This window comes from Mauremys mutica, chromosome 6 (genome assembly GCF_020497125.1).
Source record: "Mauremys mutica isolate MM-2020 ecotype Southern chromosome 6, ASM2049712v1, whole genome shotgun sequence".
In the NCBI taxonomy this organism is placed as follows: Eukaryota; Metazoa; Chordata; order Testudines; family Geoemydidae; genus Mauremys; species Mauremys mutica.
Window position 1 is genome coordinate 14,164,371 of NC_059077.1, and position 15,036 is coordinate 14,179,406.

A 15,036-nucleotide genomic window follows, 5' to 3' on the forward strand; every position below is an offset into this window, starting at 1 on the left:
ACTATGGGGGTACAGTTTGTAATGATTGGAGTTGTGTGAAAGGTGTACATAAATTATCACTAGCAGTCAGCTTGCAATGTCTATGCAACTCCTGAGCCAAATGCTTCATTGTGGCTCCCCAAGAAAACTTTGAGTCTTTGGGGCAAACGGGGAGAGTGGGGCTGTGTGTGGAAATGGCCCCATGTACAATAACTTAATGCACTGAAGAGAGCGTTTTATATATAACGTCATAAAAACGGTCACCATAGCAGCCACAGTGCGTTCTATAACCTCCCTCTGACCTCCTCTGTGCCTCAAAGAGAGATTCTCCTGTTGAAACTAAAAACTACATTTCTGCCGCAACTAAACGTTACTGTTGTTTTATGTGCCTCTTAGCCTTTAACGGCCATCGCACATTTACAGTACACTCCACTTAATAGGGAAGCAGTTAACCAGGAAATCCTCTAAATCAGAACATCTCTCAAGGAGCAACTTCCCACCCATCTCATTTGGATGAATTACCCGTCAATAGGGATGGGATGTCCTGATTCACCAAGCATGAACATCCTGTTACGGTGCCTCTGAGCTCCAGTGGGCAGCTGCAGAGCTTATCGACTTCTGAATTGTCTGCTATGGAGCTTGTAAGGCTTGCAGCAACTAGGATGGAGGCAGCTGCAGATTTTCCCCTCTCTGTTCCAGTCCTTGTGAAGATTGGAAACTCTGTTACACGTTCCTGCCCTGGTCTAATCTAGCCCCAGACCTAGCAGTAAGGTTGGAAGAAGGTTGATTAGTCGGATTAAGAAGCCATCCAGTTTACTGTGGTCTTGGTGGAGGGGAAGGGTCTTGACAATTCAGCTTCTTCCTTTGTTTGGTCAGAGCATTTTGCAAACCTGTTGTGGCTTATTCCATCGATTTCCAGTTCAGTTAAGTGAAGAAAACCAGTTGATTCCTTATGCAGCAGCAATTGTATTACTAAAAACACCTTCCCACAAAAAATGAATACTTTGGAATTTGAAGGAATAAATTTATCATCTGAATTTTCGTAGAAGGGAAATAGTTTATTTGCAGCTTCCTGTCATTGTTTGGTACAACTCTGTGGCATGTGAATCAGGTCAAGGATTTGAGCCATGCCATTGCCATCTTCTACAGGGAGAAAAAAAATCCCCTCCTGTAACATTCACAAGTGAATGAAAGGCTGAGTGCTGTGGAAATTCCTGGAATGGGAGGAGGGAATAGCAGGTAGTCTCCAAGGAACTGTCTCCAGCCAAAACACAAACAATAGTTATTCTTTGCTTTGTAAAGTATTGGCCTTGATCGTGTAAATCGGATGGGAAAGTGGTCAGGGTCAAACTGGTGGGGGTGCTGTCCCAAGTTCCACCCACAAACCAAGCCCCGCCCACTCTAAAGTGAGTGAGTAGTTTGTGTATGAGGACAAGGACATTTTTGGTTACAATATTTTGCAATGCTGATCAAAGAGCCACCCTATGTTTTGTCACTGGAGGTGGCTGTGATTTAACTCTTGAATTATGGGTAGTGTATACTCTTTTCACAATGCGTATCTGTTTCCTGAGCCACCTGTCAGCTTAGACTTCATGTACTTTACCGTGCCGTGGTGAGAAGATGAACGGGATGTTTGGGAGAAGAATTGGGGCAGGAGGAGGTTGAGCTATGAGTTTCATATGGCAGTTGGACAAATGTTAGTGGTTAGAATTTTTTGGTACTGAACTTTGTTGTTTTAAATTCCGTAAAGTGCTGAGCGCATGACATTGACATGATAAAATCTCAATAAATAAATGTAGCTGTGGTTTTATGGTGTCCGGGACTTTCCTGCCCTGGAGTAAATAATCCCTTTTGTAGTCAGATTAACACCTTTTTCTCACAATGTTTCATGAGTTTCTGTATCAGTTCAGGTTTGTTTTCTTTTTAGGTCAGTTCTGGAACTGCAGTTTTTTGTGCTGGATCCAGCTGATGATATTTTACTGTTGGCCTTTGTGATAACACCGTCAGTGTCTTCAAAGTAAAACAAAAAAGACACCTGAAGTTTGCATACAATAAAATGGGGCCAGACTACTAGAATCTACTGTAGATTTCATAACCCACCTGTTCAGTTCAAGCCTTCTTCAGCCATTTCTTTAGGATAAGCTGAAGGGTGAGATGTTTCTTTGCATGGGCAGGACAGTGGTAAAAATCTCACTGAGATAAAGCTCACATCCAATAATACCTTGGTAATGCCAAATGATTTTTCAGCACCCATTATTTTTGCCGACAAACCCTGCTATTTCTCTTGCTCTTTTCTGCTGTCCTTGCTCCAACGTGGCTATTTTAAACTAAGATGCTACTTGGTTAATTTACCACCCTTTTGCATAATTCTCTAAGTATTTGTTGTGAAAAGACAACATCCGTAAAAAAAACAAACAAAAAACCAAAGGCAGCTCTTTTCTGCAGGCAAACGCACATCTGAAAACCATAATGAATAAAATGGACCCTAACAGCAGAGAGGCAAAGTGACAACATTTGACCATTTGCAGTCCCTTACATTTCAGCCAGATCCGCAATATCCCTGATACACCTCTTCGAAATTATCCACGACAGAATAAATTTACACATGAGTTTTTGAGAAGCCAGATCGGGGATGGCGATCAGATATGGCTGGGTTGAGACCATTTAATTGGTAAGGACCTCGCTTTTAGGAGTCCCTTGCCTGGACCCCTGGGGTCAGGCAGGCTATGTTAACTTCATGATGGCATAATTGGCTTATTCTGTTTTTCTTCCTATGATTTAACATTGTAAGTGAAATGGACAGAAGGAGTGGTTGAGTTTGTATAATTTCCTATGCAGATGTTACAGAACATGAAACCTGCAAATACTGTAACAGCACATGCCCTAAGCGTGGCTTTAAATATAACCTCTCTCCCCAGGTTCCCACCCCCACTTCATTAAGTCTTTCCCAGATGAGTAACCAGGGAAACCTGGGTTAATAAGTTCATGAGTCTGACAATGCCGCATAGAGGGTGGTTTTCTGTGGGGTGGTGGGGTCGGAGGGAGGCAGGTTCCGAGGCTGCTGCAGCATGTCAGCATGTTCTTGAAAGATTTTTATTTGTTCTTTCTATGGAACTTTGTATGTAAATGGTTCTGTGGCAACAAAGAGAGCTGCCCCGTTTCTCGATTCTTATGGGTGGGGCAAAAGGGGGTTAAGAATTGTTAAAATAAATGTATTAAGTGGTTAAAATACAGACAGCGAGAAGTGTGTGTGTGTGTGTGTGTGTTTGCCCCTGCAAATGCATGTAGCTGCGCATAGCGGTGGTTCACCCAGTCCAGCCTCAGGCCCATCTACTGCCTCAGTTTACCTTCCTATCTCATATCAAACAAGCCATCACACCTGCTGTCTTCACAGTACTGCTCCCTTTCTGGGTCTGGTTAATTACCCTAAAATGACACTCAGAACCTGCCACCTCTCTTCCCTAGGCTTTGAGTTTACAATGAGCTTCAGCACTTGTATAGTCCTCCCCCCAGGCTCAAAAGTCTTACCCATCCTTTGCCAGGACTTTGCCTCCCTTCGAGCCCTCCCTTTAGGGCTTCACAATCCTTCGTAGCCCTCTTAGCTGGGGTTTGTCTCTCAGTGGGCTCGTACTCCCTTGGAGGTCTCTCTCCCAAGTCCTCTACTTGGGAGCTCTGGAGCGTGATCTTTATTCTGCTAAGCTAAGTGATAGAGTTACCTTCTGTACATGGTGGCTGGTCGTGAGACTGCCACCTGCCCCAAAGAACTTCAGTTCCCCAGGTTCGTCAGGGAACTGTGCATCACTGCATACCTGCTCTTCAGCGGACGCTAGGCCTTGGAACAGCGTTGTCTGGACGCAGACACCCACTGCCCTTAAAGGGGAAGACCACCTTCTTACACTGTGCATGTGTATCTTATCTAAAATTATATATAAAAACAGGCTGTGAAAAATCACATTGTCCAACAGCAGTAGTGGCTGCTTGTTAATTTCAATCCACAGCTGCTCTGTATCCTGAAAGAAGAGGATAATGTTACCGCTTGCCCGGAGAGGAATTGAACCAACTCCTTTGCTTGAGACTGTTGTGGGGACCAGGGTGTGACGCTTACTGCCCACCAGAGAAGGCACTGACTCATTGATGTGTTTGCCTGGAGGCCATAAACTAAAATGGCCTCCTCCTATCTTAATTTTCTTGTAGCAGAAAATGCTGAGTATTTGCCTGTCCAGTCCGCTGCTTAGCAAAACTTGCCCCTTTGGCTACATCTCAGTCAGTTACACCTTCATACTGAAAGGGAAGAGTGCACCTGCTAATTAGGGGTGGTTACCGAAAAATGGGACTGCCATATTTTCTGATTGGAAAACCACACTTGAGATCAAGGTTGTCCTCAGAAAAGTTACCTTAAAAACAAGAGTGTGCACACGCGTGTGAGTAAAAATATGACTATGCCACACGTAATGGGGATATCCATCAGATACATAGTGGAACCATGTAATAAATTATTTTATTATGAACCTTTTGACTGCTCTCTAAACCATCTGTCCAAGAATTACTCTAACATTCCAAAAGCAGCAAAGAATCCTGTGGCACCTTATAGACTAACAGACGTTTTGCAGCATGAGCTTTCGTGGGTGAATACCCACTTCTTCGGATGCATTACCCACTTCTTCTAACATTCCAGTTCTCTGAGCAGCTTCTGCCATTTTTTTTAATTAGCCTGCCCCCCATTGTAGACTTCCTTTCCCCAAAATTAGCCCTGCTAGAACCCCAAAATAGGTACAGTCAAGGGCTGGTGACTTCCTCTCTCCCACTCCCTAAGGCCACGTCTATACTTACCCGCCGGGTCGACGCGGCGAGTTCGACTTCTCGGAGTTCGAACTATCGCGTCTGATCTAGACGCGATAGTTCGAACTCCGGAAGCGCCGCGGTCGACTCCGGTACTCCACCGCGGCAGGAGGAGTTGCCGGAGTCGACCTTGGAGCCGCTTCCGCTGGACGTTCGCTTCCGCGGCGTCTGGACGGTAAGTCATTCGAACTAGGGTAGTTCGAATTCAGCTACGTAATTCACGTAGCTGAATTCGCGTACCCTAGTTCGAACCAGGGGCTGTGTGTAGACCAGGGCTCAGAAAACATAAAAGTCTCATGACTGGGTTTAGAAAAAGGGAGCTGTGCCCCATGGAAAAGAGGGATTCCTAACTTCCTGATAGAGACATAGAATTTTCTCCTGTCCGGACACATCCAGGTCCCCTGCAGGCCCCATCTGAGTAGAAGATTCCCTCAGATGTAACCGTTCTGGCTTCCACATGCCATGCTGATAAGCAGAGTTTTGTTAATTTTGCTCTGCTGCTGCTTGGCAAAGTTTTGAGCAACAGCAGAGCTCCTGTGTGAGGAGGGAGACATCAGTTTGTGCTGAGTTTACATTTGGAATGGCTGGAGTTCTAGAGGTTTAATAAAAGCTTAAATCCTGCAGAAATTGGTTTGCAGGTCCTTGTGCTTGCCAGAGAGGACTATTAACTGCATGCATTAACTTTAGTTTTAAAAAATGCCATAGTGTAATGGCCTCAAACTTTCCTGCACTGGATTACTACAGGGTTCTTCAGCAAAGTAGCTGAGTACTCTAGTATCTTTTCCTTAATCAGTGGTGTTCTGTGTAGAATCGTGAGACAAGATCCAGCAAGCATGAACGGAACAGTATTTATGATGCCAGGTGAATGGCCTTATAGCAAGTTACTGCAGAACACCATGTTGTTGTACTTTGCTGAACTACCCAGTAGCCTCACTGGACGCTCCAAGATTAATCTGCTTGAAAACAAATACAGTGTCATCTCCTCTTGGGTTTCAATAACACATGCCGTCACTGCTTATATGTTGTAGCAGAGACTGTAACGTGTGTATTAAGGGCATCTTGATAATGGATTTCAAGAGCAGAGAGAAGGTCTTGTGGTTAAATACATAATAGGGAGTTGGGAAAACTGTTTCTAGTCCTGGATCTTCCACAAATTTTGTGGCACCTGGGCTGAGTCATGCAGTCTCTCTGTGCATCACTTTCCCCATATGTAAAATGGTGAAGGAGAAGGTTCAGAAATGACTTGCACATGAGCCATACCTGCATAGGGAGTAGATTTCAGGTAGCAGAGGACTCTTTAATCTAGCAGACGGACGCTTAACATGATCCTAAGGCTGGAAATCGAAGCTAGGCAAACTCAAAAAAAGTGTAAACTTTTGGAACACTTTACCTACGGCTGTGATAGATTCTTCATCATATGAAGTCTTCAGATCAGGGTAGGATGTCTTTCTAAAAAATGTGTTCTAGCTCAACCAAAAGTTATAGTTTTCATGCGGGAACCACTTGATGAAATTCTCTGGACTGTGTTATGCAAGTGCTCAGACTTGATTATCAATCACACTCCCTTCTGGTCTTAAAATGTCTGAAGCTATGATGCTTGCCTAGCTCACAGGCCGGTTGTGAGTCTAAATTCATTAATGCACTCCTTGCATCCGAAGATGCAAGGATTCGGATGCACCCCTTGCATCCGAAGAAGTGGGTATTCACCCACGAAAGCTCATGCTGCAAAACGTCTGTTAGTCTATAAGGTGCCACAGGATTCTTTGCTGCTATTAATGTTCATAAAGACCTTTGCACTTCTGTAGCATCTCCCACGAGGATCTTGAAGTGGTGTTGCTGCTATTGTAATGGCTACTAAAGTGAACTCTAATAACTTTTACTGAGGTGTTGTTGGGAGAGAGGGAACTTTCGAAAGTGTGGTAGGTGTGTTCTGTTGTTTTGCCAGTGTAACAAAGAACTGCTACATGCTCAGACATACTCTGTCCTCCCCAGATCCATGCCACTTTCTGGTGGCCTCTCTCATGTGATGATTCATTAGCTTTGAGGCAGAGACTGTAACTCAGAGGAGAAGATGGATTGTTATGGAAATATAAAGAGTGGTTTTTACAGCGCTTTTACTGCCAGCCTGGGAAGTACTGTAGTGCATAAATAAAAGATTTTTACTGCCTTTGGTGGTTATCATGGCTTCATAGATCCAAGAAAATAAATAATACTTTGCACTTATATAGTGCCTTTCATCTAAGAACCTCAAAACTCTTTGTGAGCATCAGTGAAGCCTCACAACACCCATAGGATGAAAGTAAGTAAAGTCATCCCCATTTATCAGATGGGTAAACTGAGTCTCAGCGAACACAGCATAGTCTAATGGATAGGGGACAGAATTGGGAGCCAGGAGCCTGGGTTCTAATCCCAGCTCTTTCACTAACTTGGCTGCACAAATCACTTTTCATTGTTTCCCCATCTGTAAAATGGGGAGATTATGCCCCTATATGAGAGAGGTGTTGTACAGGTTAATTAATAATGGTAAAGTACCATGAGGAGGGAAAATGCCTTTAAAGCACTAACTATGTGATTTATTTATTGACTTACCTGTGCTAAAACCGTGAATAAATGGGGTGCCAGGAATAGAAGCCAGGAGTGTTCTGACTCTCACAGTGGGCTTGTTCTGATTTCTAGGCAACATGGTTTCTAGGCAACACGGTCTCCCTAACTAGTTATCCTAGATAGTAGGTTCTGTAACGAAGTTACCAGGGTGATAGTCTCTCTTGCTTTGTAGTATATAGCGGCTGCGGTTTGTGTATGAGGTAACTGATCACAGAAGCATACAGGGAGTATATTAGAGCACAAAGCATAGAGTATTGCTGTCCTCCTGATAAACCCTAATATGAAAGTGAAGTTGTGGGGATGGGAGGTGGACATGAAGCTGCATACGATGTGACATTCCTGCTGACTCCCACTTCAGTGCTCTGTCAGCTAAATTTTGGTCCTTATCTTTCCAAATAAATGTTGTACATTTTTACTGCTGAGTTAAAAAAAAAAGTGTGGATGGTTTCTAATGGAAATAAAGCAGCACCCTTATCATAGTGGTACAAATGACATTTCAGTGGCATGAGTGCCTGAATTCCCTGTAAATCAGATATCGGGTGCCGTTAATAGTAATCCTTTGTTTACGTTGTATAACACCATTCATCTGAGAGTTCTAGATGGCTTCAGATTAACTGACCCTCAGAACTGCCCTGAGGTAGTTGTCATGATGCCTGTTTTACAGATCTTGCAAGCTGAGGGAGAGATGCATGTATAATGTTTAATCTGTGCTACCAATTTTCATATTGTGTAGGACAGACAAGGAGCAATGCATGAAGCGTAGCTGTAGCCGTGTTGGTCCCAGGATATTAGAGAGACAAGGTGGGTGAGGTAATATCTTATACTGGACCAGTTTCTGTTGGTGAGAGAGACAAGCTATCGAGCCACACAGAGCTCTTCTTCTACTTCACCCACCTTGTCTCTCTAAGGAACAACATGTAATTTACCCACATCCACACAGTGGGACTAATATCCAGTACCAACTATTTAAACATCACTGCCTCATAGATCTCAGAATTCACAATCGCCTTTTTTCCCCTCTTTTAACCAGGGTTATCATCCATTGCCACATGAAGCTGAAATTGCACACACCAAAAAACTATTCAGAAGAAGGAGAAACGACCGGAGGTAGGAGAGACCTGTCCAAAGCGTCTTTGACCTTCTGTTACTCATCCTGCATCTCCTCTCCCTACCTCTTTGAATGTTTTTTCAATGATATTGTGTTTATCTGAAATATTTATGAAATGCAAAATACTACATTATGATACCAGGGCTCCATGGTCTGCATTGACTTCCCACTGGTTTCTGGGTGGAGTTTAAGGTGTTGGTTATGGCCTAATAAATCCCTAGATGGCCTGGGACCACCCGGACCTGACAGACTGCCCCCTCCCTGTACCATACTGTCTCAGTTGCAGTCAGCTAGTCTACCGAGCTGGATCCCCCTTTTTATGAAAGAGAGGAGGTGACTGGTGGGATGTTCTCTGTGAGGGTGTTGAGACTGCAGAACTTGTCTCCCGCTTGGTCTGAGAGAGTCTGAATTTGGTGTCTTTCTGGGCACACGGCAAAAGAATCTGTTTGAGAGGATTTTTGGAGAGGGCTGACAGTGGGCTTCCTAGATAATGAAGGGCATGTCTGTGCTGCAGTTAAACACCCACAGCTGGCCCATGACAGTTGACTGAGGCTTGCAGGCTTTGGGGCTGTAAAATTGTAAGGTAGAAGTTTGGGGTCGGGCTTGAGCCTGGGCTCTGGGACTTGCCCCCCGCTTGTGGCGTCCCAGAGTTCAGGCTCCAGGCCTAAACACCTACACCGCAACTTTACAGCCCCACAGCCCGAGCCCTGGGAGTACAACTGCAGTATAGACATAACCAAAGGGGAATAGGTGGCTAGCTGGCTAGCCTGTGGAGCCAGTCATTTTAAAGCTGCTGAGATTTAATGTAATTGTATTTATTGTATCATAATACTAGAGCACCTAGAGCCTTGGATAGGCATCATTATTTAATTTTATTTATATAGATTTAAAATAATAAATTACATTTAATAATAAATAATTAATTAGTTTGCACAGTTACTAAAAACCAATCAGGAGACACAGGCGTTCATCTTAACTTGTTCATGTTGCACACACAAGTAGTATTTTCAATTCCTGGGGGTTTTTTGGTTCTGTTCTATTCGGTATACGTGTTTATACTGACCTCTTCATTGTAGTACCAGAGCACCTTCCGGCAGCCCATTTAACAACGTGGCTACACATCTGTCACATGTTGTTTGTTCTCCCATCCTCTCTCCACAGGGAGAAGCGTGTGCACTATTAGAGAAGGCAAGGTCAAAGAAATGTGCCTTGTGCTTGAAACGGAAAGGGGTTAGGTTTGTGATGGTCCTTAGAACCTGGCGGAGTTCATTCCACAGTCTCAGACCAGGCCTGGGGAAAGTTCTGTCTCCTGCACAAACCAGCTTTACTCTTATTGTTGAGAGTTCCACTGGGCCAGAGGAGGAAAGTTGTCAGCCGTGGTCTTCATCCTGGAGCTTTAGAGATAGTCTTTTAGGTATCCTGGACCCAGGCTGTAGAGCGCTTTGAAGATAAAGACCAAGACCTTGAACTTGCTTAGAAAGTCTGTGGAAAGCCAGCATAGAGAGCGGAGGACAGGTGTGATGTGCTCACTGTAGCCTGTGTTGCTGAGGAGACGTGCTGCACCGTTCTGTACTATTTCCTGTGTGCTGAAGGTTTTGTGCCCAGGTGTATCTCATTGTTGTAATGAAGCCAAGAGGTGACAAAGGTTTGAATAACTGAGGATGGTCATATCCTGTGTATCATATCATGAAGGACACCTGCTGTATGAAGCTACTGAGTTAATCTTGTTATATGGTAGAAACCTGGGCCTGGATTTTCCAAAGTGATTTGTGAATATGAAAGGCAGGAGTGGAGGTGGAGGGTGCCTGGTATTCACAGTGAGCAGTGGGCGGAGGTCCCAAAAAAGCCACAATCCAAGTTAAAATTGGTCAAACCCTAATATTGGCTTTTTCAAAACCTGGGAATTTTTTGGAGAAAGTTAGTAAATACCCAAAACGTAGGGCCTTGTGAGTGGAACTGAAATAAAATGGGCCTCTTTGAATCAGAATGTGGGCCTGATTTTCCTTCTGTTACACTTATGTAAATCAGGGGTAACTCTGCTAAAATCAATGAGGCTATGTCTGTGTAAAACTTGTGTGAGAGCCGTGTGTGTGTGTATCTTTCTGAAGGCTTCTCGCAGCTCAGGACTCTTCTCTCTGGGTGGGAAACATTTAGCATTACTGCAAGTCATCCCTGTTAAGGAAGCCTTTGAAATGGTGATATTTCTGTGACCTGTACTTACAGCTGTTGGGGGGCCATTAACCCACAGAAAAAATCAGTCGTGGGCCACACACAGCCCCGTGTGGGGGTGGGGCACGGAGGTTTGGGGCTTCCCCTAGGCTCCAGGGTGGGGTGAGAAATGTGGGGTTCAGGATGCAGGAGGGGGCTCTGGGTTGGGGCAGTGGGTTCGGGGTGGGGGTGCAGGCTTTGAGAGGGAGTTAGGTTGCGGGAGGGGGTTCCAACCTTGGGCAGGGGGGTTGGGATGGACGTGTGGGCTGTGCGGGGCCAGGTCAGGCAGGGAGGCTGAGCCCCCCAACCTCCTACCCTGAGCCCCCTCCTGCACTCTGCACCCCCTCCTGCACCCCAGCCCCCTTACCGTGAGCCCCCTCCCACACTCTGCACCCCAACCCCCTGTCCTGAGCCCCCAACCCCTCGCCCTGAGCCCCTTCCTGCACACCGCACTCCCTCCCGCACCCCAACCCCCTGCCCCAGCCCTACATTCATGGCCCTGCATGCAATTTCCCCACCCAGATGTGGCCCTCAGGCCAAAAAGTTTGCCTGTTAGTACAAACTCCACACTAGCCAGGGAAGGGTTAATGAGCTGCCGTGGCCTCTGTCATCCCCACTTCGCTTCACCTGCAAGAGCTGGCTAAAAGGAGAGGAGACTGGGAGGGAGAGCAGTTTTTTGTGCTGGCTCCTGAAGGACAAGTTGCATAGCACTGCATGCAATATGCCTGTCTTATTGGTCATAGTCTCAATATGCCTGGCTTATGCCTGGTCATAGTCCCAGCCATAGATAACTAGATACCACAGCATCCTTGTGTTATTTTGTTACCTGGGCCTATCGTGTTCCCCTTTTGATCTGGAGTATTACGCTTACCGCTCTATTTGAGACCTACTTGCGGTCTGAATGGACCTACTGCAGTCAATGGGGCCCCCCTGAAGGGGACGACTGTCTTCAATAGGTTTGCCCCCTACCGGAGTTTATGCAGTAATTAGTCATGAGCGCAGAAGCAACACGGTCAAACGGAGGGCGGGGAACAAGTGAAACTGAATCGATTCTCCCACCAAACATCTTTCAGCAAACTCTTTAGACTGAGAGACCTTGGATAATCCTCCAGACTTTGATGGCTGGCCGGCAACCCTCTCCCACTACATGGCTAGACTGGTGCTATCAGCTGCTTCATATAAATAGCCTATACACTCTGGAACCTTCTCATTTCACAGTGTATCGCAGAATATAATGGAAGGCTTTGCTGCCCGTCATTTTAATGCTGCTTATGATGCCCCGAGAGAGCGCTCCCTCTATAAAATTGATTTGCAGTGAATGGGGTCTCAAAATGGTTATTTTATGTGAAAAACATGGTTCAATGGGAATTTTTTTTTAAATCTCATTTAATCAAACTGTTTATAGTTTAAATGTACACGTTGTATTGGAACATAGAACTGGTTGCAAAGATATTCACACTTTATTGCTGTGCTGTTATCTTATCATCCCCAGGCATTGTGTTGGCAGATATAAGATTCATTCCACTGGTGGTATAGCTGCACTTGGTGATATTAATATCTCTCTGCTGCACGACCACTAGAGGAGGCATTTTATTGCCAGTGAAACGGTTGGGAGCTCTGGGCCTCTGCATTAAACATTGTCCGGATACAGAAAGACCCAGCCTTGCAAAATCAAGCCCATAGTCCCCTCCCAAACCCACCTGAGTCTGGCTTGTGAAAGTTGTCCGGGTCAGCTGAGAAAGCATTTCATGCCCATTCTGCCATTTCTTTTATTTTAATACAATGTAAAAGCTGTGTGACACCTACAACAGCTTTACTCTCGGGGGCCTTAGAATGGGGCGCACAGCCCCACTCGGTAAGTGTGGCTACTTGGCGTGAGGAAGGTGGGCTGGATTTGCTCCATTAAACACCAACCGTGCCTGCTTTGCGCTGTTCAAAACATAAAATGGTCAGGAGTTAACAGCCTCGTAGACAGAAATAGAGAAGGCAGGACACCTTGGGAAGCTCAAAAGAAGGGATGATTTGTAATGCTTGGGTTGGATCATTTTGTTGGATGTCATAGTAGAAACAAAAGTCTAAGGGCTTGAACCAAAATCAGATGAAACTGTGTCATTGACTTCAGTGAGCCCTTAAAAGAAGGACTTGGAAGCGGGGACAGTGACAGGGCTGGATTAACTCTCCTGTGGGCCCGGGGCTATTAGATTTTGTGGGGCCCCTGTGTACTAGTCTTTTTCTTAATTTAAAACAAAACAAATCACCGTTATGGCATCAAGGCTATTAATGCTATACTAAACTTGCCTTTTAATTAACATAAAACCGTTCTGTGGTTACATTTCAGTCTTAAAACATGTAGAATATAGTTAATTCAAAATAGCCTACTTCTTGTTTTAGGACAGCTGTTATATTTGTTTCTGGGAGGGAGTTTGAGTGCAGGAGGGGTGAGGGGTGCGGGCTCTGGGAGGGAGTTTGGTACAGGAGGGGATTCTGACCTGGAACAGGGAGTTGGAGTGCAGGAGGGGGTGCAGGGTCTGGGAGGGAATTTGGTTCAGGAGGGGATTCTGACTTAGGGCAGGGGGTTGGGGTTCAGGAGTCGGGGGTGATGTGCAGGCTCCGGCCGGGAGGCACTTACCACAAGTGGCTCCTGGCCGGTGGCGCAGCAGGCTCAGGCAGGCTGCCTGCCTGCAGGCCGTGGCCCCACGCCGTTCCTGGAAGTGGCCCGCTGCTGGCACGTCTCTGCGTGTCTCTATGCATTGCCAAGGCTGCAAGCGACCAATGGGAGCTGCTGGGACATTGCTGGGGGCAGGGGCAGCGTGCGGAGCTGCCCCCTCCCCTCCTTCCTGCAGGGCCCACAGTGACATGCCAGCAGCCGGCCGTCTCTGGGAGCGGTGTGGGGCCATGACATGCAGGCAGCCTGACTGAGCCCTGCTGCGCTGGGGTCCCCCTTAGCCTGGGGCCCAGGGCTGAAGCCTCCGTGTTAATCTGGCCCTGGACAGTGGTGGCTTTGGGAATTGGAACATGTAAGAGGAAATGTGGAAAAAAGATTCTGTTAGAAATGAGCATGGACCCACAACCCTGGCATGAGCTGCTTTGTTTTTTGGCTGTCTGGTTTAAATTCTGCTCTTATCTGTGTGAATTTCAGTCCTCTTGAAAGTGACTAGCACCTGCCAGAGCCAGGCATATTGCATGCAGGTGCTGTGCAACTTCCCTCCACTCTGACTGGCATGCTGCCTGCTGTTCCTGTCTGCTGCCTGCCTTGCTTGAGCAAAGATGACAAATTATGTGGTGGGGGTTTTCTGTCATGTTGATAAATGACCATTAGGAGGAAGTTATCAAACTTGTTCTTGGAATTCTAAGTCCAGTTTTGCACTCTGGACACAATGGATGAATGTTTATTTCACAAATCCAAGGATTCTCCTGGCCCCACTATGCAGGATATTTTTAGCCTTCAAGGTTGTTTTTTTATAGGGGGAGCTGATAGCAACCCATATATAGACTTTGTCTAACACTATTATAAAAGATTCTTGCAGCCTTTTTTTGAGAAGCTCGTACTCCTCCATTAATCGCAGCCATGAAATTTGGCAGACAAAGCCCTAGGACTAGCAATATGACTTTTTTTTTTTTTTTGTCCCAGGGAGTATCATCCAGGTTTGGCTGAGTTACAACCTGTTTAAAAAATATCATTTTCTTTCTCTTGCATTCCTTAAGAAAATATTGTCAGTGTGCCAGACTAGTAACTGGACATTACAACTTGTCAAAAACATTGTCAAAAAATGGGGAGGGAGTTGATAACAAATACACTTATTTTCATAGAAAAAATGCATTTTTTGTCAACTCCATGTGGAACAGAATTTTCAAAATGTTGACATTTTTGGAAAAAGCCCTCTTTCGCCCACTTTTTAAAAGTATAACTTTCTCCCTTTTGTTTCTCCAGAGAAAAATGGTGGCAAAAGGTGAAAATACTTTTCCCTCTGCTTTCTCAATTTTTTCAAAAGTTGGGAAATGCCATATTTATGGTTTCAGAGTAGCAGCTGTGTTAGTCTGTGTCCGCAAAAAGAACAGGAGTACTTGTGGCACCTTAGAGACTAACAAATTTATTTCAGCATAAGCTTTTGTGGGCTACAGCTCACTTCTTCGGATGTATAGAATGGAACACACAGACAGAAATATTTATACATACAGAGAACATGAAAAGGTGAGAGTAGCCATACCAACTGTAAGAGTCCAATCAATTGAGATGAGCGTATCAGCAGCAGGAGAAAAATTGTCTCTCCCCCTTGTGCATGCGTCACAGTCTTTAA

The 15,036-nt window shown here is 45.3% G+C and overlaps 1 protein-coding gene across 11 annotated transcripts in view; it reads left to right on the forward strand.

Moving 5' to 3' along the window:
* Positions 1-15,036, forward strand: part of CTIF (cap binding complex dependent translation initiation factor) — a 351,966-nt gene that overhangs the window by 164,712 nt on the left and 172,218 nt on the right. For all 11 annotated transcript variants that reach the window (XM_045021188.1, XM_045021185.1, XM_045021187.1 and 8 more), the window contains one exon: positions 8,453-8,529. In XM_045021188.1, the coding sequence (XP_044877123.1) occupies positions 8,453-8,529 (77 nt within the window). The remainder of the gene's footprint in view (positions 1-8,452; positions 8,530-15,036) is intronic.